General features: G+C 29.6%; 2 protein-coding genes across 4 annotated transcripts; one reads left to right on the forward strand and one right to left on the reverse strand.

The window, feature by feature from the left end:
• Positions 1-10,676: 10,676 nt before the first annotated feature.
• On the reverse strand, positions 10,677-15,330 carry LOC114164399 (protein DCL, chloroplastic). Its single transcript, XM_028049065.1, has 3 exons — positions 14,825-15,330; positions 13,133-13,247; positions 10,677-11,119 (listed from the first exon to the last, which is right to left on the reverse strand). The coding sequence occupies exons 1-3, from the start codon at positions 15,172-15,174 to the stop codon at positions 10,943-10,945; spliced, it is 642 nt and encodes a 213-aa protein (XP_027904866.1). The 5' UTR covers positions 15,175-15,330; the 3' UTR covers positions 10,677-10,942.
• A 3,502-nt stretch (positions 15,331-18,832) lies between these two features.
• Positions 18,833-23,469, forward strand: LOC114196254 (coenzyme Q-binding protein COQ10 homolog, mitochondrial). 3 transcript variants are annotated; one of them, XM_028086842.1, is made up of 5 exons: positions 18,833-19,629; positions 20,257-20,452; positions 22,629-22,760; positions 22,883-22,930; positions 23,132-23,149. In XM_028086842.1, exons 1-4 carry the CDS (start codon positions 19,343-19,345, stop codon positions 22,886-22,888), a joined length of 621 nt encoding a protein of 206 aa, XP_027942643.1. In that variant the 5' UTR covers positions 18,833-19,342; the 3' UTR covers positions 22,889-22,930; positions 23,132-23,149. The 3 variants fall into 3 exon arrangements, with proteins under 3 accessions (XP_027942643.1, XP_027942641.1, XP_027942642.1); XM_028086840.1 differs by lacking the exon at positions 22,883-22,930 and having other exon boundaries at positions 23,132-23,469; XM_028086841.1 differs by having other exon boundaries at positions 22,883-23,160.
• Positions 23,470-24,279: the final 810 nt, after the last annotated feature.

Here is a 24,279-nt window from a genome sequence, read left to right on the forward strand (position 1 = left end):
ATTACATTATCTTTAAAATTTACTGAAGAGTTTAAATTCATATATAAAAAACACGAATATATATATAATAAAAAATTTAAAATAAATAAATTATTATATATTCACGCATGTATCTGTCCTACAATTTGTTGGTATTCCCATGTGAGATATGATATCTTCTCAATAACACAATCATTATACTTGAAACAACACAAGCAATAAAACAGGATAAGATAACATACTTAAAATGCATTTATAAAATTAAATACTGAAAATCACTTTTTTTTTTCATATCACATCCATCAGTTAATTAATATAATTTAATCAAAACATTAATAACAAAAGTCTCATTTCAAAAATCAATTCTATGATAAGGTGAACTTTTACAAATTAGGTGAACTTTTACAAATTAGTCGATATAATTATTTCATTCCACATTTCAAATTATAGAAATTTCATCGATTCTGATCACGTAACATTTTCTTTATATTGGTTTAATATCAGTACAGTTACAATAATTTTTTTGAAAAATTTTCACTCAATACACATATTATAACCATTCAATATACAGTATTTTCGTCTTTAAAATAAATGCATCACATCATCAAACAACAACTCACTAGATTATGGTAAATACTCTAACTCTACTCGGTCTCACACGTATGAACAATAGATTATGGCTAAATTGTGGTTCTACTCAATCACGCACTTACATGTTTTCATTTCAAAATCTAAAAATATTTATTTTTGTATAAAATCTTCCTCTCTCGCTCAGTGAGGATATAAAATTGTCAAGCAAGACAACTTTGGGAGTGTTTGAATAACAAGGTTTACTCCACGAACATCCCTACCTGTTTAGCGAGATCTTTCTAAATGAACCAGTGCTTCAATCAACGACAATCTTCTTTTACCTATCTATATTTTAAGTAAAATAATCCCACTCAGCGAGAGGATTGATTCGCCCAACAATCAAGTGTTGAAAGTCCTTATTAATTAAATTTTGTCAATGAGACTAGACTTGTCTAGCAACCCACCCAACTTGAGCTCTCTAAATTTTATAAAATGAATTTCGCTTAGTAAGTGATTTACTTGACCAACGACCTAAATTCTAAGAGCCTTATTCAAAAGGTTTGTCAAAGGATATAGCAACTTGACGTCCTTGGATTTTAAATTATTAAATTTTGCTCGATGAGAGGATGGCTCGTCTACCTAGTCTAAAAAATTCATAAATTTTGATAGATATATCAATTTGTTTCATTAGTTCCAACTACCAAACTAATATATCTATCGTCAATTTATTTATCAATCACATAATAATATCACAATCAAAATTTCACGTCAATATTCAAAATCAACATGTCTTTTAATCCATCAAACAAATTAATACATGTGTAATGACTACAACATCCTCAAAAACAAATTATTTAACTTATAATACTAGTAAAAAATAAACTAATTTTCCTTACTTGAATCAAGTTCTGACTCAACTACATTCTAATAATTTTAGCTCTCATAAAATATTATACATATACACAAAAAATTTGTATCAACAACCTGGACATATCCTAATGACCATGAACATATCCTAGCAACCATAGATAAATAATTATTCATCTTAAACTCTTTTTGAGTCACATGTAACAACTCTAGAACATACATACAAAACTTATGAAAACTAACTAAAGAGAATGAGTAAATATGAACTTACTCAAAAAGTAAACTATGAAGTCAAGTCAAGATCTCTATGACAGTCTTTGATGTTCAAAAAGATTAATAGGATTATGAAAAACTTAAAAAGAAATAAAAAAATTAAAATTATTTTAGAAAAATGATATTATTTATAAAATGAAACTCAACTGAAAAATATTTTTTTCTTATGCCTTTTATTTTAATAATAACATATTTAATTTTTATTTATAGAATGCCACTTATAATTATTTTACAGATCCTTAAACGCATTATCATTTAAATTTATTATTATATCAAATTATAAGTATCTATACTTTTCATATATTTTTTTAAAATTTACGTTAAATTGATTTTCTTCACATTATATTATGTTAATGAAATTTAAATACATTAGATAATAAAATATGTTTGGACAATGTTTTTATGTGTTTTGTGAAATAATATTTTTTCTACAAGTTAAAATTAACGTATACATAAATAAAGAATAAATTTTTAAAGCAAATAAAATAAAAGTTCCTTAAATTAACTTATAAAAAATATATAACATTTTTTCTTTAATGTTGATGAAAAACTTATATATAGCTAGTTTGATTTCTTTCTAAATTATGGAGACAAAATAGGATCTTTAAGTTACATGAGATCTTTATAAGGTAATACACACATTGGTCCATATGTCCGCATCTCTCCATTTGATTTTGCACGTGAAACAAACAAATATTATCTTTTAAGAAAAAAAAAATGCAAATAAACACACACAAGGTCGAGGGACACCAACATTTTACTTTTTATTTTTAATACAGCACAAAAGTTCCAAATTTTTTATTTTTTACTATGCTCATTTCAACAAATATATTTTAACAAAGACAGTTAATATTATTTTAATAACTAATAATAAACATGACTGTAATGTCATTTGCACACAACTGTTTTTTTTATGAAGTTTGAAATTAAATAATCATTGTATTCTGTTCAAATGATTTTTGTATTGGAATGCTATAAGTCTGAAAATGATATGAAAATTGTTTTGGTAATACGTGTCAAATGAGCGTTGTCAATAATCTTCTAAGTTAGAGATGATCCAATCCAAAGTTGAGAGTGAAAAAGAAAATGATTAGGAATGGATAAGTGTGAAATTAAGTACAACGGTTTTTTTTTGCTTTCTGCCATAATATCTGTTCCTCTCAACACTGTGTTGCAAAGCAATTGGAGGCTGTTTTCATCTCTGAACCCACTCCCACTAAATCCTCACATATATATATATATATATATATATATATATATATATATATATATGAACTTGAAGTATACGAGGGTCGCAACTTGTTCTTTTTGCTAGATGTTTGATACTTTTTTATTATAGTAGTGACTTACTCGGTTAATTTATTCCCTTTTAAAGAAACTATCTAGCTTTAGGTTTTGAAATCGTTTTTACTTCAGTTCTTTTAGAATTGTGGTAGGTGATTGACGTGTGTCAAGGTTATCCTGATTTCTGTGAAAATATAATTACGTGATTATTTAGTTATTATTTTTGGGAAGAGGGGATGAATTACAAGTTTATGAGTTGAACCTTCATTTATATACATACAAAAATTTCAGATCGGACCTAACACATATATGCACGTAGATCGGAATTTGGATTCTCTATTAGTTTTGTTTGTGTTATTCTTTTGTTATGCCGCCTTCATAATAAACCAGTAAAAAATTTGGACTTCGTAGATCGACTTTATATTGAGTCTCGTATATTTATACACGTAAATCGACTGTGGTCTAGTGATCAGAATACACAATACATATATATATATATATATCTTATAAAAAAATGATGTTTCTATTTTTGGTTTCATTTATTAAACAAATATATTTGTTGAGTATGAGTGACTATCGATGTTGTGCTTTTCTCGACCCAGCAAAAGGTGAAGGTGGATTTCTAATTTGTGCAACTGTTCCAAATTATATTAAATTTGAATATACCGTGAAGTGATAAAACATAAATATTTAATACAGGTAGGGAGACATTGACTTTGAAATGTTTGGTTCAGAATGAATTGGTTGTTGTGATACACACGCATTATTATAAATTGCCCATCAAATTTTATAGTAACTGATGATTGAATATAATATCTCGTCAACATCAAAAATCACGCCAGATTGAATCATTATTCTGATAGTCTAGTTAAAACAAAATATTAATGTCGTGTTTGTATGAATAAACAGGAAAAATAATAATAACAATGAAACTAAATAAATAAATTAATTTAAGAATTAGAATAATTATGAATATTATGAATAGAGTACAAACAAACCTACTTCTTACCTAGAATTAGCAACAAGGAGATAAGGATTTGGGAATTATAGTAGTCAAACAATTAAGCTAAAGAAGTTGTAAATAATCTCCTCCACACAAATTTTACATCCATGTCTATCTTTAGTCCACTCACAAACTAAAAGAAAAAAAAAAGTTTCCAAGTGTTTTTGCTCCTCACGTCTCAAATTTGCAAACTCTTTTTTTATATATAGAAGAGATCAAAATTGTTTATCTTCGGAGTCTTTGTTTTAAACATGTTTCACACTATCATCCAAACCATAGGTAGTCAACTTTTTTCAGGAGAAAAAATAAATAAAACAAATTCTCCTCTAAATTCAAATCAGATTATACATATACATATAGCTAATTTTACTTTATAATAAAGTTTATTTTATTTTTTCACCTTACTTTTCCATTCTTCAAATGCATTCGGATAAAATTGTTTGGAAACATCTCTAAAATATAGTAATATTTAATCATAAATATTTGAACTAAAAATTGTTTGCTAATATACAGAATTTTATGATTAGAGTAATTTACGTGAAATTTTGTATAAAATCGTTATATGAAATAATTGTAAAACTCCTTTTTTTAAATTTTAAACATTACATCCTTTAAATTAGAACCTTTTAAACTGCTTAAATCATTTATGTTATAAGCTCGCGAAACGTGAATTAAACAATTTTATTATTATATTCAAACTAATATATATATATATATATATATATATATATATATATATATATATATATATATATATAAGGAAAACAATTTCAATAAGAAATATGATATATTATTGTCAAAAGAATTAAATTTCAGATGCAGAAATATATATATTTTTATATATAAATACTATTGAGTCTTTGTGAGAGAGGATAATTAAGGAGATACAATACTAATAAGACATGAATCTAATTTATATATAAGGGATTGACACTACTCTTAATCAAAAACATTAAGACGATGAATTTATGAGTTTTCATACTTATGTAGTGTTTGATTTTCTTATTTTTACTCAATGTGGGACTTAAATTCCCAACAAATTTTCATACTCAATGTGCGATTTTCATACTTGGATTTCCAACAAATTTTAAATCTAATTTAATTTTACAACAGTAGTATATCATAAGATTTATACTTCATGTCTAGTTTATGTTGAATCTTCAACATAAACTTTTTCTTTATGCATATACATCTCTAATGTGAGATTACAAATCAATAATAATCTAACAGTAAATGACATAAATAATAGATATAACAAAGTTTATTATGATAAACTTTTGACGACTTTAAATTATATTAAAAAGTGAACTTTAATCATGACTTAATTTTAAAAAATAGTAAAGAAATAAATAATGTTAATTTGTTGTAATCTTAAATAGGCGGCGAAAATGTATAGATACGTTGTCCTTGGCAAAAGTGTAGATTTAGGAATTAAGTGGATAGGTATGCATAGTGATAGTGGAGTTTGCGTTTTCCTTTGGATTGCAAAAGGACAAGCAAACACCATTGTCAACTCCGCGTGAAGAAAAGCATTAGCAATTGGGGTTTCTCTTGTTATATCACAATTTCCACTCATCCAAACTAACACTACATGCACATGCAAAACAAAAACCATAACAAAACAAACAACGAACATAACTCATGGTTAAACCAAAAACGTTAGAACATTATCCAAATTAACACCCTATTACATCATACATTCATTATTGTTTTCTCTTGTGAGTTACATTTGGCATGTTTATCAATATAATGTACAATGACATATAAATTAGACTGACATTTTAAAATACACAAATATTTTGTCACACATCAAAGATATTATTAAAAAAACAACAAAAAACATAGATGATCAAACAAAATTTATGCACAAAAAATACATGGCAAGCTTCCTTAAAAAGACTAACAAATTCTAAAGATAGGAACTTTATACATGACATAATATCATACTATTTATAATCAATTTTACTTTCTAATATTAAAGAAGTCAACTTATCAAAACAGTGATTTTCTTAAACATATGAGAATACTTAAACTACATACTTTTAAATATTTTAAAGCATTTTCTCCGTCCCTCTCCAATAAATTGAGAATAATTTGAGAAATAGATAAAAACTTTGCACAACCATACACAATCACTTTTCAACCAAATACATCTAAAGTTAGTCTCTTTAGAGTGCTTAATAGTGAAAATAACTCCCATAATTTCATCATATAAATAATTATGCATCCCACAAGAGCTTATAATTTATCAATATATTCATCCATACTATATATAAAAGAGTCAACACAAGCTGCAAAACCAAGACTTTTACAAGCTTCATTATTAGTGATATTTGGAAACTATGAAAGGAGTTTCATAGAAAAAGTAGTTTTATTCTAATTTAGTGGTTATATCAAAAGATTTTAGAATGAGAAAATGATGCATATCATTCTTCGTATACTTTATACAATAATTACCCGTCAACCTTACATATTCTCTAATAGAGAATAGTGTTAATAGCATGTTACAATGAAACACCTTAGTGAATTTAAACAAGTCTTTCATAATTAATATTTCTTTCGCTAATAATTTTATTTAAATCACTTAATTTTTTAAAAAAAAACTCAAATAAAATTCAGTAATATAAATAAGGGATATTTATCAGCAAACAAATAATTAAATACCCCTATCTATTATCCATGAAATCCATCAATAATACTTACTTAATATCCGTAACAAATTTTATACAATTTTTTTTTATGATCCTAATGCCCGATGAATCAATTCCCATCACTCCGTTTCAAAATGAAATTGTGAATATACCAAAAACACCGAGATTAGTTGCATTTATTCCATTTGTTTTCAAAAGGAAATGAAATCAGAATGACAGTATATTGGGTAACGTGTCCAATAAAATCCATAAATCTCGGCCGTGAATTTGAAGTGAGTGTGAGACCGAGACATGTTAAGATCCAAGCCCACCACTATTGAATTATTTATTCATTTGCGCCAATAAAGTGAGACAAAAACTCTCAACTGTAACAAAAAAAAAAATTCTCAAAATTCAACTGTAACAACCTATGATTTTATTTTTGTTTAGACAATAATAATAAGAAGAGTGTTTTTAGGTTCGATGCAGTTCTTGTAGCAAAGCGAGACAGAAGATATAATAAGAGAGAAAAAAAAATGATATTATTTTGTTGGTTGAGAAAGGGAATAAGAGTATATATTATGAAGGAAGTCTGGAAAGGTCGAAAGTTGTTAGAACAGCTCAGCAGTTTTTGAAGCAACGGAAAGAAAGACAGTGACATGAAGAGTACAGGTGTTGCAAAGAGAAGAGAGAAAGAAAGAGTGTGAAACATACTCCATTCTCAATTCTCAATTACATTCTAATATTATGTTGGGACCAACAAAAATGGGAACACAAACACGTGTCCAACCAACACTTCTCGCTACCACAACCCATAAGTGCACGCCACATGCACACCCAACAAAGAATCTCAATACTCTGCATCTCTCTGCATGTTACTTTTTAACCCAAGATTTTTAGACCATGCTCCTTTATTATATATTTTTTTTGTTTAGTTAATTGGTTAAAAGGACTGAGCAGATATAAATTCTTATTATCTAAAAAGAGTTAGTTATTAACAAATTTAATATATTTGTAAATATTTTTTTCTTTTAGGAAGTAATTAGTGATGAGTTTGGTCTTCGCTGTTTGTCTTCTGTGAACATATTGTGTAAGTCACCTTTGGTATTTAATTGCATAAATGGTGAGTGGGTGTTAAAAGCTGGGAACCAATGGAAAGTGGACACTGAAGTTTTACAAATTATAGGTCTGTTGCATAGTTTATCTCGAACCACGAAAGATATTAAAAAAAAGTAAACACAAAGTCAAGGACGCACAAAAATGTTAAGCACATGACTGGTGAGATTATGAGAGTTTTTTTTTTTCTTTTTTTTTTTTCAAAAAAAACATGGGTTTAATGTTCACTAGGTCAAAGTTACTATCTCCAAAAAGTCTTTTTAATAAATATATTGTAAACTTGAATTCAATCAATATAAGGTGACATACTTTTTTTTAATATGTATTATATGCTTATTTTTAAATATATAACCATATATATTAGGTGGTAAGTCTATGAAGCATCACGCATTTAATTTCTTATGTATCATAGTTATTTAACAAAGTTTTTGAGCTAATTATATTTGTAAATATTAACTTTATTCGATAAAATATTTATGATGTGTCACTTTTTAAAAGTGTTAAGAGATTAACTATAAACCTAATCCAATCATACAAAATCAAATTGTAAGGTTATTTAATAATAGTCTAATAGACTCTAACTCATAACTACGATATTATGTTACGAAGTAAATTTTAAGTCTAATTCAATATCACAAAATTGACTTAAAATCGGTTTATAAGATGAGTTATGCACACATATATAATATTGTAAATTTTTCTTATCTCTAGTCAGTGTGGAATCTCTAACAAAAAGTAAAATAAAATTTAAGAATACACTAAAATTTTAGTAAGTTAATTGATTTTTCTTTGAACAAAGTCCAAAGTTTAACTTATTCTTAAAGATAACCAACCAACATTATCAATAGTTTAATATTTGTTATCAACAAAAAAATAAAGTTTGAGAAGATGTGAACCTCATATATGAAGAGATATTATAAACATTTTAGGATTACCTCTCTTAAAGATTGTGATAAACTCATGAAAAAGGACAATCAAATTCTTTGTCATTTTGCTTATAAGTATATCCATAATAGCTTCAAATGAGTACGCAAAATTCATACAATTTTTAGTTGTTATTTGTTATGGTTCCAGCTAAACATTATTCTCCACAAATACCACCACCTTTTACACCAACATATGAATGAACATTTATAGAATTATTGAGAACAATTGAAGTAGAGAAAACTATGAAATATCATTCGAAAATGAAGAAAAAATATTTTCTTCGTAGGCATTTAGTTTGATGGAAGGATGAAACAAAATAAGTTGCATAATTTTTTGATAGCCCAACTTTGTCCTCTTATAATAAAACTAAAAGTATTAAGGGCACACGTGGCACTTGTCGTATGCACCCTTGAAGAACTCGGATTGTGGGGATGGAGCTGAAGTAAAATTTTAAAAAATTGGTTCTTTAATTGCTAATAAATTTTGTGTGAAAAGTATCATGAAATTTTGATGAGGATAATAAGGTGGTGGAGACTTCACGGATGCTCTGAAAGTAAAAGTTAGGTGCGTGGACCACTGTGATTCCTGTAAGTCAACAAGTGAATGAACTTGTGAAATAAATATATTACGAAAATTGGTGGTTTGTGAGTTGGAAAACAAAAGGTTAAATTGTTATATTATTATGAATAATATAAATAACATATGGTCTCATCCCATTTCTAGCAATGATAATTTGAAGGATTTGATATTCACTTTTTTTTATATTAGGTTTTGTAAATTTAGATTTTGTTAAAAAATATTAAAATTTTTGAAGTATTTTAATATAGATTTCTATTAAAATTTGTTAAAAATTTTGTTCAATTGAATATTCTCAATCTCCTCTCATTCCTTTTTAAAGAGAAAACGAGTTGACAAATCCAAAAGATTAAAAAAATATAAGTTAATCAGTAAATTAAAGATGAGATAACAAATATTTTAAATACTCAATAAATCAAATATTTTTAATAAAATAATTAATTAAAAATACTTAATGAGTTAATCTACAAACTCTTAAAAGAAAACCTTATAAACACATTTAAATGGTGGGTTAAAATCTGAAGTCCTTGCAGACTAGGCTCTAATCGAAACAGGTCACCCATTTTTATTTGGGTTAAATATGTTTTTGGTCCTTCAAGTTTCAGTGAATTTTGGAATTAGTCTCTCATCAAAATTTTATACCAATTTAGTCATTCATCTTTCAAAATGCGTGAATTTAGTTCTTTTAACCAAATTTTGTTAAGTTTATCTGACGTTTCAAGCACATTTCATGATAGTATTTAATTTAATATTGAAACAAAAATGTGTCAATCAGTGTAAATAATTTAAATACTATCATGAAATGCGCTTGAAACGTCAGATAAACTTAACAAAATTTGGTTAAAAGAACTAAATTCATGTATTTTGAAAGATGAAGGACTAAATTGGTTAAAAGTGTTGATTAGGGACTAATTCCAAATTTCGCTGAAACTTGAGGGACAAAAAATATATTTAATCTTTTTTACTTTGATTGAAGGGTAAAGGTGGGATTTTGAAATTTATGGGGTGCAGGAAGAAAAAATGTCGGTGCCAGAAGAAATGCCCACAGAATTAATAGCCAAAAGCCCATCAACAACTCATGCCACACTTCATCAGCATGAAAAAATAAATTGATCCCCCTTATCCCACAATTTTCTTGTATCCATTAATTTTGAATTGAACTTTCTAAAATATATTTTCTACATTTTAAAAATTCTAATCCAGACTAAATGAAAGGTAATATATACATAGGTTCAAGACTAAAAGGAAATGAAGACTGGGCCGAATAAGGAAATTACAATTCCCCTCGTCCAGTCCCACAGACTTCATTCCTAATTTCACTTCTAAACAGACAATAGAAGGTTTACTTTTTACCTTTCTTCCATCATCTCCAATTATTTCACTCTAAGCAAACAGGGTGTAAAACGGTATAAAATGAACTTCAATTCTACAAAAGGAAAAAATATATGCACTGAACGGTACAATATCATCAAGGTATATATACATCATCTACATTCCCATATTTTTATATCACTACGAATATTGTCAATAAAATGGCAATCATTTGCAGTGAGTCGCTAAATATCAAACACCCTTCTGAACTCCACAAAAAATGTGCACCATTTTTTCCATACCTTTAAAATATCATGCTATCAATAAGAGAACACGAAAAAAAAAAATTAAAAAGGATGCGAACGCTAATATAAAATGGTCCAACCAGCATAATACAGTTTTAACTTCACAAATTACGACTTTTCTTCCTGAAATGTCTGAGAATGAAAGTGTCTGCATATAAGGGATAGTTCTTTCTGATCAAGCCCTTTATACATTTCCAATATGAAAAATCAACCACCTGACCATCTTGTCGAACAATGAACAAACACCTTGAGCGTTCAAAATCAGGATGATATCCAATCTGACATTTTTAAAGCGAACAATAAACTTTCAGCAACACGTAAAAATCACAAACCAAGTGTAATTAGTTAACCCCAAGAAAAACAGATTTGTTGTAATTCAATTCGAGAGACAATGAAGGCATTGAATACATATTTTATTGATTTTTACGAGTTTTTTAGAGATAAGAAGCCAGTCAATGCACCATGCACCTGTAGCCAGGCAAGGGACAAATGGAATCCTTTCATTTGCATACTTTTCAACACCAAGGTAACACCAAGGTCGAAGGCCAGATTTGGCTAGCCGGGAGGGCTTATAATGTAACCAGTTCAAATCCAACCAATTATAAGAATCGGATTTTAAAACTGGTTTGGTTTTGGTCGAACCAGTTCTAAACTAATTTTCATCTGGTTTTGATCCCACTTCAGCTTTTAACCAAACTTAGTTTTAAAACTTGTCTAGCACCAGCTTTGGCTAAAATATTAGCAACAACCAGTTTTAAAAGCCTACTGTAAGTCAAAATCATTTTAAAACCAGTTAACTGAATTATTTGCTAAAAAGTAGAAATCTTGGTTTAAAGCCCTATTTACATTATTTGGATTTTTTTAAATATGGCTTATTTCGGTATAATTGATGTTTTTACACACCTCACATGGCTAGCAGCAAAAGGCTTTTACAGGGCTAAACATTTCTACGTACATGTATTATGTGAATTCATAACTACCGTGGAATGAGACAAAAATTGAGCAAAGCAGACGAATTGGAGCACTAAATTTACTGGCCTACTAGAAAGAGAAAAATCAATACAAGTTTAGTATGAAATCCTGAAAAAACTTATCTGTAGCAGAGCCTGAGACAGAAAAGATACTTAAGTTCAGTTATTAACAAATCAGGTGGTGTAAAAACTATCCAACTAGGCAAATAGATTAACAATATTAAGGATGGAGTTCTCTGTAACGAGTCCCACATCGGGGAGGTCACCTCAAAGGGGAGGCCTTATAAGGACTTGGGCTCTCCCACTCCAATAGCTAGCTTTTGGGGTGTGGTTCTCCCAAGGACTTATGCTCGTTACAAATGGTGCCTCTCGTTGAGAGCCGGCCAACCGGTGGTTGTAGACCCGCCGGGGCTAGACCCACCAAGGAGTGGTGGTGATGCCCGTCGTGGTGGTGAGGCCCGTCGTGGTGGTGAGAGCCGCCGGGACGTCGGCTTTCGAAGGGGGTGGTAATGTAACGAGTCCCACATCGAGGAGGTCACCTCAAAGGGGAGGTCTTATAAGGACTTGGGCTCTCCCACTCCAATAGCTAGCTTTTGGGGTGTGGTTCTCCCAAGGACTTATGCTCGTTACATTCTCTAATTGCAAGGGACCATTTTCCCGAGTGAAATGTAGAGTGGATCACCAATGATGAACAAATCAGTGGCATAAATTTTCATAAAACAAAATCAATCAGATAGCACTCCATGAATTAACAAAAGCCAATTACTTCAATTTCCCATCAATAAAGCAATTTGCACTATTGCACCCTGCAATTCGTTAGAGACAGATCCTATTATTAGTGGGACCCCACTACTGGAATTTGAGCTCAGGACCAAACTCAATTCCAAATCCACCTAATAAGTTGAAAATTATCCAAAACTTATAATCGCTACTAAGGCAAGGCTGCATTACTAGAAGACACAGTACAGGACTAACCACACCGTCTCACATCCAACACAATGATGGTGATGGAGGCTGCAAAAGCAATGAAAGCACCCCACAGTCTCACATCAACCGGGTAACCACAGTTAAGATGGTTTTATCACCCACCATAAACCAGAGCCATTTCAAATTTTTTTAATGGACGAACACCTGATGTCACGGCCATATATATACTCTAAGAGACTGCTAAACCTATAAAATTCATAATTGTTGGACCCAACTGGAAAAAAAAATAAAAAATAATATAGGGAAGGCCTTTTGTCAACAAAATTAGTGCATATATTGTGTGTGTGCGAGTTGTGAGTAAGAAGGAGAAAATTGTATGTGATAGAGAGATACCGTGATATAATCAACTCCACATCCGATCTTTTGCTCAAATTCTGGATGAAAGGGAAGCAGCTTCTCAATAATGGTTTTCTCATGCTCTTCACTTAGTCTATCTCCACTTTCATATCTATGACAAGAATTTGCAACAAGGTATTATCAGAATTCCGAGAGATATGAGACCAGGACATGTATATCTGAGGCAACAATTTGTAACAAGCTATCACCAGGATTTCCAAGATAAATGAAAACAAAACATGTATGTAGATCCATCAGTATTTTAAATCCCAAATAGCAGCGCATAGCAACTGGCCCCAGAAACTCTATAGAGGATAACAAATAGTGGGATAAGCACAAGTCCGAAATTTTATATAGTATACATAAATTATAAAATATTATAGAAATTACTCAAAATTCATAAATTCATAAAAAAACAATAAAAAGCCATATGTGTCTAAACATGCAAGTAAATACCAACAAAAAGCCAAATACAAGTTTCCTAGATAGGTTTCATTAATCATCATCTTCTATATCCAAGTCGTCTTTATCAATTTCACAGCTATTACAGCTATAGATTTCGTTTCTGGAAATTGAAATCCCCAAAAAGACCAAATTTGGTTTGGAACTTTTGGATTAAAAGGATTACCAATTCCCTGGCCCTTTTCATATAGCCAAGGTTCTGTGTTTGAAACCCAGACAACATTGAAAATGGCAGAGCACTAAAATGTCAATCTTAATATTTAGGCCTGACACACAAGACAATGTCAGTTACCAACAAAGAGGGCATTTCCAGCACCCATATAAAAGAACTCCCTCCTTGCTTTTCTTGTTTCCAGTTATATTGTTATGGACATAACCCTAGAGCCATGCAGTGATGGGATTCATCGGTTCAAACAGCCAGTATCATCAGTTGCGGATAGCAGAAAACGGTGGAAAGTCAATAAACTGTTATATCCAGTGGTGGATACCATTGTGAGCAAATAGTGAAAGTCATATAATAGGTTAAATATACTATACATATCAATTATATATACATAAAAAATTAAGCTGTAGGCAAATAAATATAAAATGAAAAAGAATTGGCATAATATTTGATAGAGATATCATAGATATCTTCTTCCATTTTACATTTATTTTTTATTCTGTTAGTTTGTTACAACAGCTTTTTCCAGCTGTATTATGTTACTCTTGATATATAAACCACTTGTTTTATTCTCTGTACGCACTGCCGATTGTAATCGTCTTACAGCAATGAGAAATTTCTTTTTGTGCATTTTATTCAGCACTATCATGGTATCAATATTAACTCAAAGGAGTTCAATAGGCCAGAGATAACAAGAGGATGCATGCCACAACCATGGCACTCGTAGCAGCCACAATAGCAGAAGGAATACAGTTGCGAATCCAGGGAAACTCCCAAAGCAATAGCACCGCAATAGTAGCTATTTAAGAAATCTGAACACCCAGATTTAAATACAAGAGGTGACAAGGAATTAAGAACTCGGTGATGATGATTGAACTGTTTATTGTGATATGGAAAGGTTAAAACACTCAAACGGTAGACTTAGACTGTTAGTATATGATCTGCATTGGATTCGAGTTAGACTAACTGATATATTAGTAGTTTCAACTGCAATTGCATAATACATATAGGTGCAAAGTAAAGTAAAGTAAAGCAAGGGAAATGATTTGATGATAGAAACATACTGTCCAGAATGAAGAATCATCCTGACGAAGCCAACGAGAGGAACGGTGTCCTCCAAAATCTGGTCCTCCCAGTCAATCCATTTGTCGTCGTCGTCTTCCTCAAAGGCGTGGTTGCCGTGTTCCTCCAAAATCCCCCTTCCCTGCGACGTGAGGGGCTTGCTGCGCAAACTATCGCCGCCGGAGGAAGCAGCTTTGAGGGGAGAGAGAGGAGGTAGATGAGACAAAAAGTGGAAGCGGAAAGGTAAGATGAGAGTAGAGGGAGAGGAAGAGAAGGGGTTTGTGAGGGAAAGAAGATGCGGTGCCGTTTTGGGTAGTAAAGAAGACAAAGCCATGGTTGAAGTTGAATTCATCACTCACCTCACCCAATTATCCAACTAACATCGTATTCTACTATTCAGCACTCACTCTCTCAGCTCTGCGGGAAACTCAAGTTTAGGATAAAGAAGCAGCTTCAGCTCCTTCTCCTCTACCCATTTTCTTCCCCCAGCGGGTTATCACAATCTCGTTTATCATTTAAATCTAATTTCACTATTCTTTATCTTTTCAACAAATATTAAAATCAAGATTAAGAAATACTATTGCTTTACTGAATGCATGAAAAATATTGTACTCTAAATTTACATATGAATACAAATAAAAAATAAATAAAAGACAGTTTATTAAATTGGTATTTAAAATTTAGAAAACATAAATAGATAGTTTAAGTATATTGTAATTAGTTGTTTTCTAGAATGCACATTTAAATTTAATCATCGTAATTTTCAATTAATCTCTAGATAAATTATATTATTATGGAAAAGGCATATCTAAGGAGAACCTCAAAAAATATATATATATATATATATATATATATATATATATATTTAAGATTTAAGAGGAAATCGCAAATCATTGAACTTTAAAATTTTAAAATATTTATTTGTTATGAGTTTTTTAGTATAAAGATCAATGTGTTATATTTGTTCATTTTTGGTACATAATAATATTAGAGTATCTTTGTTGAATGATAAATTATTAGAGTATCTTTTGGTACATAATAATATTCATTTTTTTTGTAATAAAAATATTTTTATTTTTATCTACAAAAGTAATATTTAGAATATTTTACTTTGTTGTTGAAAACAATCTTTAACACTTTGAGGCTAAAAAAACCGGGACAAAATAATTACAAAATTAGACATAAAAAAGTAATATATAAATATATATATATATATATATATATATATATATATATTATAATAAAAAAATATTTATGCTCGGTTTTTAAAAACAATGTTAACTTTCTACCACCAATTAATGGCAGGATGATAATGGACGAGGCGAGTGTTAGTTTATATTTTTTAATTTTGTCTATAATATAAAATGATATACATTCTTATTTCTATTTGTAACATGTATAAATTTTTTGTTTTATTTTTATTTTCACTAAATAATGGATATATTTTATATCTGTTCATTTATTTTTCAAAATATTAATTAAAAATATTTTATAAAAAATAAATCTCACAAAAGAAACAACATATTATCAATGATTTAAACTCAACCTAATACAATCAATTAAATTATGTTATGTTTAATTTTTAATTGAGTTAAACTTAGCCCAACTCAATCCAAACTAATCTAATATTATATGAGTAACACTATGTCCATGTCATTCATTGTTTGCTCCCACCACAATTTAATTATAGCATTAAATAACCAAACATAAACATTATAGTGAAAAAAAATTTCTCTCCTTTTCTCATTCTTCTCCACCATTTTCTTATATTATTTACCTTTATCTTTCATCCGTGTTATTTGCTTGTGTGTTGTGTTGTTTGTCTCTATTGTTTCTTTACATAATTTGTTTTGGTTATTCACCTCTTATAATTGTTATTATTATTCAACATAATTATGTCTCTGACCTTTGTGGTATGTAAATTGTTTTTTTTCTCTTTTAAATGAAAATATCATATTTCTTTTTTGTCGTCTTCTATTACTTTGTCATCGTCTTGCTTATAACAGTGGAAGAGCGAACTCTTCCTCACTAGCATAAAGTATATTGGAAATATGTGATTCTATTGTTCTTGTACTTGATTTGGTGGATGTAGTGATTGGATATCGATAATACCAACTTGTAATTGTTATTTCTTGTTAATTATAGCTTTTACATAAGAACAACATTGATCATTACTAAAATGTTTAAGTAATTGTATTCGTGTTCCCACAGGTACAAAGATTAGGTGTACTAGTTTTATTGTGAGCACGAGAAGTATGGATGTCTTTAGCATTGAGTCACTAGTAATATCTTTTTAAGGTTCTGCTTAATTTGTATTTTTAAAGTTTAATCACCATCGATCTCAAAGGTTTCTACATTATTTAACCTTGACGATGTTGAGGAGATATTAGATAATATCAAATACAAATAACATAGAATAATAATAAAATATAGAGGTAATTTTTTTCATCTAAGTTTAGTGAATAAAAATAATATATTTACTTTATTTATTTATTTTTATACATGTTTATTCAGTTATAAAATGATGATATTTAAAATAAGAAAATAAGAACTAAAATACGGAATTTAAAAAACAATTAGATATAAATTAAATATCATAAATATAATAGCAAAACATAAATTAATATAAATGATCCATGTCTAAAAAAAATTAAAATAAATAAACGATATCAGTACATAAATAAAGATACAATAAAATTAATTAAATAAATAATATCAATACTTAATTAAATAAAATAAATAAACAAAATAAATAAATAATAAGTCAAGGTAAATTAAACAAAATAAATAATTAAATTAAATAAATAAATATAATAAATATATATCTGAATATAAATTAACTTAAATAAGAAAAATAAAACGTGTAACTAGATATAAATTAAATTAAATAAATAAATAAGACAAATAAAACTAATGACAAGTTATATAAAACTAGTATTAAAATATACAAAATCATTAAATTAACCAAACATTGTTATATAGATATTAAGAGGGATGTTGGCAAGAAACAAATGACATCAAAGTTGGAAAATGATGTAAGGGTGATCCTAAAATAATGAATTAATTTGAACACAAAATTTTTTAGCTATATTCTTTTATAATATAATTGGTGAACTTTTTTTTTAAATTTGTTAAAAAAAAAATAAGAATTTAGAAAATTTAAGACGAACTTTAGCTCTATTTAAAATATTATTATCTAAATTGGATCATAAAATCTTGACATATTTTTCCTTGCATCTTTAGATAGTCACATAATATTACTAAATAGATATAAAAATAAACAATTGATCTGAAACGAATATAAAAAGTGGTTCTAAATATTATTATTCTTAACAATTATTTATTGTGACAATAATTAAAGGTTAATGAAAAAAATGAGATTAAATTACTTGTTATTTGAAATACTTAATTATAGAAATTGAATATATTAAAACTTATGATCACTCATTAAATGAGTATAATTTATTTTATCTTTAAACTTTATATATTTTATTCGTAAATTTTGATCTACATATAATTCATTATATTTTTATTTTGTAAGTGTTCACGTTTAAGAAAAACTTATATGAAATGTATTGTAACTTTTATTTAAACATTTAATTGTATTTACTTTACGTGAATGTTTATCTATTAATTATAACTTATTAATTTAGATAAATTAATTAAAGACAAATTGTATTATTTTTTTATTATCTTAAATTAATTTTGATAAACTTTTTACCTCTCCGTATCAATTATGTTAAATTAAGTTTTAAAATGTATTATATTTTTATTATCTTAAATTAATTTTGATAAACTTTGTACCTCTCTCGGTATCAATTATGTTAAATTAAGTTTTAAAACTTTGTATTATTTTTCAATTAGATTAATATTAGTATTTGAAAATTAAAATTTTAACAGATTTTTTTTTAAATTTTAATTCAATCTATTAAATTGAATTTAATATAAAAGTATAAAAATACAATCTGAGTAAACGAACCGTTAACACTAACGAGTAAGGTGATTTAAGACGAATCTGACAACAAAATAGAGACCAAAGGGGACGACGGGTTTCCTATTTCAGCGGCGCTGCCCATGTGTGTGCTTAACTGGAAACGACGTCGTTCGGCGGTTCACCGAGTATATGAAAAATGAAAAAGAAAACTAAAATGACCTAATCAACCACGTGGCACGGTTTCATATTTGAATATTTTCTTGATAGAACAAGAATCACCAAATTTCCCCTCAAATTTGTAGTTGTTCCACCCAATAAATTCACAAACACATCCCATTCTATTTTTCCGTTTGAGTTTCTTCTCAGGATATCGCCTATCCTTCCATTGGAATATTCTGCTGTTCAACTATTTATGGTATCCTAGGGTTTCGCATTCTGGATCCGCGGTTCTCATTCCATCGATTTTTCAGCTAAGCCGTGGTCCTGGTTGCATCCTTATTGCAACCGTGGAAGGTGCAAAGTTCTGATTTTTCTCATAATTCCAAGTTTAATTAGATTAGGTATCCCAATTTTTTTCGGAGTTACTATGCCGCCGTTTTTGTCGACCTCGAAGGCCCTTTGCTCCTTAGCATCACGCAGAAGCGGTGCGAGTCAATTGATCAGGTCGAGCAAGGGCAGATCAATCACAGCCATTACCGGCCATCACATTCAGCCTTGCGTCTCTCGCATCGGCTTTTCCTCCATCACAGGAGGATCTAGTAATAGTAACAATAATAACAATTATAATGCTGTTCACACTAGACAGTTTCTTGGATGTGGAGATGGCGAAGAAGGGATTCTATCCAAAACATACGAGGAGAGACGCGTTTTGGGGTAATAGAGCATGTTATTGTTGCATGGTTGTAGATTTTTGGGATTTTGCTTTTCTACAGTCAATGATTTAGAATATGTTGCATTTTGTAAACATTTTTAAGTGTAACTCAACTGGTCTTCTTGTACGATTCTTTTCAATCCTTAAAAGAAAGTTAGCTTCTTTCTTTTTTATGTCAGACTAGTTTCATTATGTTAGGATACATTCTAATAGTGGCTGAAAGCTTGCTTTTAAATTTGTTCTTTGAGTACTGAAATTATATGATAAATATTCTGTTTTTGGATTATAAAAAAAAGCTTTATGAATTTGAGAGTGTAAAATCTTATCCTAGATAAATTACCAGGTAGTCCGGGACCATCGTGACCCCGACTATTATCCCCATGACATGTAATCAAGTGTTAATTTCTTTGCGTAAATGGAAAAACTTGAATGCATGTTAAGGAGAGATTGGTCGGGACCACTTGTGATTTGGATTAACCTAAAAATGGTGATTTGGATTAACCTAAAAATCTGTCACTATCTTTGCCTTGCATATAATTATTGTTGAATTCCGGATATTTATACTTGTCTGTCATCGTCATTCTTTTTATTCTTTTCATGTGTTAACTGGTGTATTTATTTATCATTAGGTACTCTCCAGAACAATTATTTGATGTTGTTGCAGCTGTTGAGTTTTATCACGGTTTTGTTCCATGGTGTCAAAGGTCAGACATACTTAGACACCATCCAGACGGATCATTTGATGCCGAGTTGGAGATTGGATTTAAATTCCTTGTCGAAAGCTATGTTTCTCATGTGCAAGTAGACAGACCAAAGCGAATAAAGGTATTCAATCTTCTCCTGTGTATTTTAGTTATCTTTTTCTTGCATTCCAGAGTATCATGGTTGTGATAGATTTTGGTTGGTTGTTGTTGGCTGTTAGTGCATTGCTCAAAATTCCATAGTTAATGGGATCAGGCTTATCTAAGCCAATGCCTGTTAATGTGTTGGCATAATTTTTATCTGGAAAATTTGCAGCTTGGTGCTAAAAGCATTTTAATACTGATTGAAAATTGTAAATTTTGATGGCTTTTATTCGCAATGGGTGCAAACTCCACATGTGTTCTTTTATTTTAATCGCGGATGCAGAAAGACTCTATTATAAAAAAAAGTTGCATCCTTATAGTTCAATCTGACCAATTTTCCTTCTTATCATTCAAACTGATGTAATTGAGTCCCTTCACCAATGTCATTGATGTGGAGATGTTGCACAGGTCCTCATAAACAATACAATTTCCCTGTGACCATCACTGTGAAGGATAGACTAGTGGCATCAATTTGAAATTTGGACGGGAAAATGGAACATTTTAAAACTAGATAAAGTCAAATTTTAACTATGTCTGTATATAGCTTTTTACCTTTTTCTATGGTTGGTCAAGGTGTCAAGTGGCAGGCTCATGCTCATTTTGAAAAGGATGTTGCAGAGGTTCAACTAGTGCCTTAATAAGTGGAATTTTGAGCTTAATCTCGAAGGGGTGTGATAGATACTGATTTACTGTAGACATGGTAGGAAAAATAAAAAGAGCCACTTTCTGATTAGAATGGAAATAGCAGAAAACATAAATACAGAGGTAAATTACCTACCCCATGCCTTCTCTTCCCTGTGCCATAATCCACACCAAAACACCCTGAAAGATGACATCATCCTGCACATATACCTCCATTCCCTTGATATTCTGTTCTCTTTCATAATTGCTGCATAATTTCCCGTTGGTGCATGTCCCTTCTGCTAGTAATGCGCAACGGGGTTCCTTACTCCACCTCCAAAGCTGCCTTTATTCTTCCTCTACCTTGTACAGTATACTTTAATTGAAGGTCTATGTTTTTTAGGCCAATCCGGGTGTCCAAGCAAACTTTTTATGTGTATGTGCAGCATGTTTAATCCCCTGTCTGTAGCTTGATTGCAATCAATTGAGTTGTCAAGGGGCAGTTAAGAGTTAATCAAAAGTAACTGCATTTTGGTAATGGATAGTTAACTAGTAGTCTGACCAGTAGCTTATCAACATAATTACGGTTATTATATATTCTAGGATAAATGATAGTATTTAGTATTCTAACGTCGTATGATGTTTTTGAGATCAATGTCAGAGTTATTGATGCCTCATCGACATGTTTATTTCATAATTAATAGGCAATAGTTAAGGTATTTGTTTCATGTTTTCCTGATTATTAGCTTTATGTCTATAGTAATTTGATTAATTATTTGGCTCTTAGTTTTAGGTAGTTATTTAAGGAAATATATTGTTTATGTATTCAATACCCATTATCATTAGATATCTCACTGAACGAAGAGTGTTTTTTTTTTCTTCTGGGTTTTACATGTAATTTATATATTGCTCTGGCTTCATTTCTTTTAGCATGATCACAAGCTTGACTTGTTCGTTAAATGAACTTCCCACGTCTCAGAGTGTGTTTTTTCGGAGATGAGGCAAGCCAAGCCTGGACATTTTTCCTTGGTAGTTTCTGATAGTATCTTTCTCTGCAACTGTGGCTAGGCTTCGAGTATATTTTTGTCATATTATTATGCAATTGTGATGCTTGAGCATGATATGGTCATTCCATCTGTGGTATGATACTTCTGGAGTATTAAATCCTTCAGAGTGAACTACTATAACCTAGCTACGATGATGTATATGTGCTGAAATGAGCATTGGCATATGAGATGCAGATTTTGGACTGCTGAGTTTAACGCTGCTATTGCTAAATATTTTGATTGTTCTCATATCAAATTTTTATAATTAATTGAGTGCCGATTGGTTCTGATCATTTTTAGTAGAAGATTCAATGATTGGGTTTTAGATTCTTTACGCACAAACCAGTTAGATTAGTTAAATATGTTCTGCTCTTGAATACGGATCTGTGTTTCTCTTCATTTCTTTCTATCTTTCTAAATTTTGTAGCAGAGTTCTGCTCCTTGATACTTTGCTGTACTTATACTCTATATTTTTTGTTTTGTTTTCAGACAACCGTGTCAGAAAGTACCTTGTTTGACCATTTGATAAACATATGGGAATTTAACCCTGGCCCTGTTCCTGGAAGTTGCAATCTTCATTTCTTGGTGGATTTTAAATTTCAGTCTCCACTTTACAGACAGGTATAACTGTGCTATAATGTATATGTTCTCCACAGCGTTTTTTTTTTTTTTTTTTTTTTTTTTTGTCTTTAAGCTTTGATTGAAAAATCAATCTTATGCTGTTCTCACTTTACCTTTTCTAGCACTGAACCCTGTATGTCGTTCGCCTACCGGAGAAGGCTTAATTAGTAGTACTGCTCAGTAGCATTACCAGTATTCTGGCATAGCTTTCCCTCCTATGCTCATGCATCTACATTTGTATTCATACAATTACGTACACAAAATTCACTTCATCACAACACTGTTACGATCACAGAGATCGTAGTTGTGTAAGTTATATTTTGAACTTTTATTTTGTTATTGCTAATCAAATGTACTTTTATGGTGATCAGATTGCTTCAATGTTCTTTAAGGAGGTAGCCTCTAAGATGGTTGGTTCTTTTACAGAGCGCTGCCGTTTGATATATGGACCGGAAGTGCAGGTCCATGAAAACGCATATGGAAAAAGGGCATAAAATTATTCTCACCAGTTCTTGTCTTGAAAATAGTTGAGGTCAATTTACAGTCTCTACATGAATTGGGCGTCTATTTATTATTGGCCGCTCAATGCCAAATGATTGATCATTTCTCTTTGTGATCCCTAGTATTTTTGTAATTTATAGTTGAGGTCAATTTACAGTCTCTAGATGAATTATCAATATTCTGCTGACAATCTCCAAATTGGCATGAAGTTTATATGATTTTTTTAAAACTAACTGTCGTCAGGTGTTACAAACAGCTCCCCCTCCCTCCCTCAATAAAAATAAAAATAAAATAAAATAACAGATTTAATAGTTTTGAAGACAAACAATAATTTTTGCTTTTGTAATGAACTTATTCTTATGTGGTAAATACTATACGTGTTGTCCATCAAAACTAATATTTAAATTTAAGAACCATCATCTTCATTTTGCTAATTATAATGTGATTATTGAAATAAATGTTGACTTTTCATTAAAAAGGTAATACAATTAAGTTTATAATTTTAAAGATTATACCGAGTAATATCAATTAGATGTATTTTGTCCATTAGCTTACTTTCAATTAACTTCTAAATGATAACATTCTAGAGCATCTCTAATCATTATAGAAAAGTTGTTTATCTCATGTTTAATAAAATCTACAATGCTGTCTCAATAACTTAATAATTTTTTCTCCCCAAAGATAAATCTTTAATAGTTTAAAGAAGAATCCGTAATTATTTCATAGTTTTTTTTATCATTGTAATAATGATCTCAATTCTGAAAAACTATTAAAAACTACTATTTATCTACGGCACAAATCTTATCTAAGACCTGTCACGTGAATCGCTACAATAAAAAATTGCATAAGAATGTCTTAATTACCTTTTGTCTATCCTTATTTGATTTAATTTAATTTTTATATTAATAAAAGATTTAGTGAAATTTTTTATCTTCAAAAACTTAACAACGTAACTTTTTTTTCCACTCAATTATCAATTATTGTTAATAAGTACAAATAATTTTAATTTTAGTATAGT

The sequence above is a fragment of the Vigna unguiculata genome, chromosome 9, assembly GCF_004118075.2.
Source record: "Vigna unguiculata cultivar IT97K-499-35 chromosome 9, ASM411807v1, whole genome shotgun sequence".
Taxonomy (NCBI): Eukaryota; Viridiplantae; Streptophyta; class Magnoliopsida; order Fabales; family Fabaceae; genus Vigna; species Vigna unguiculata.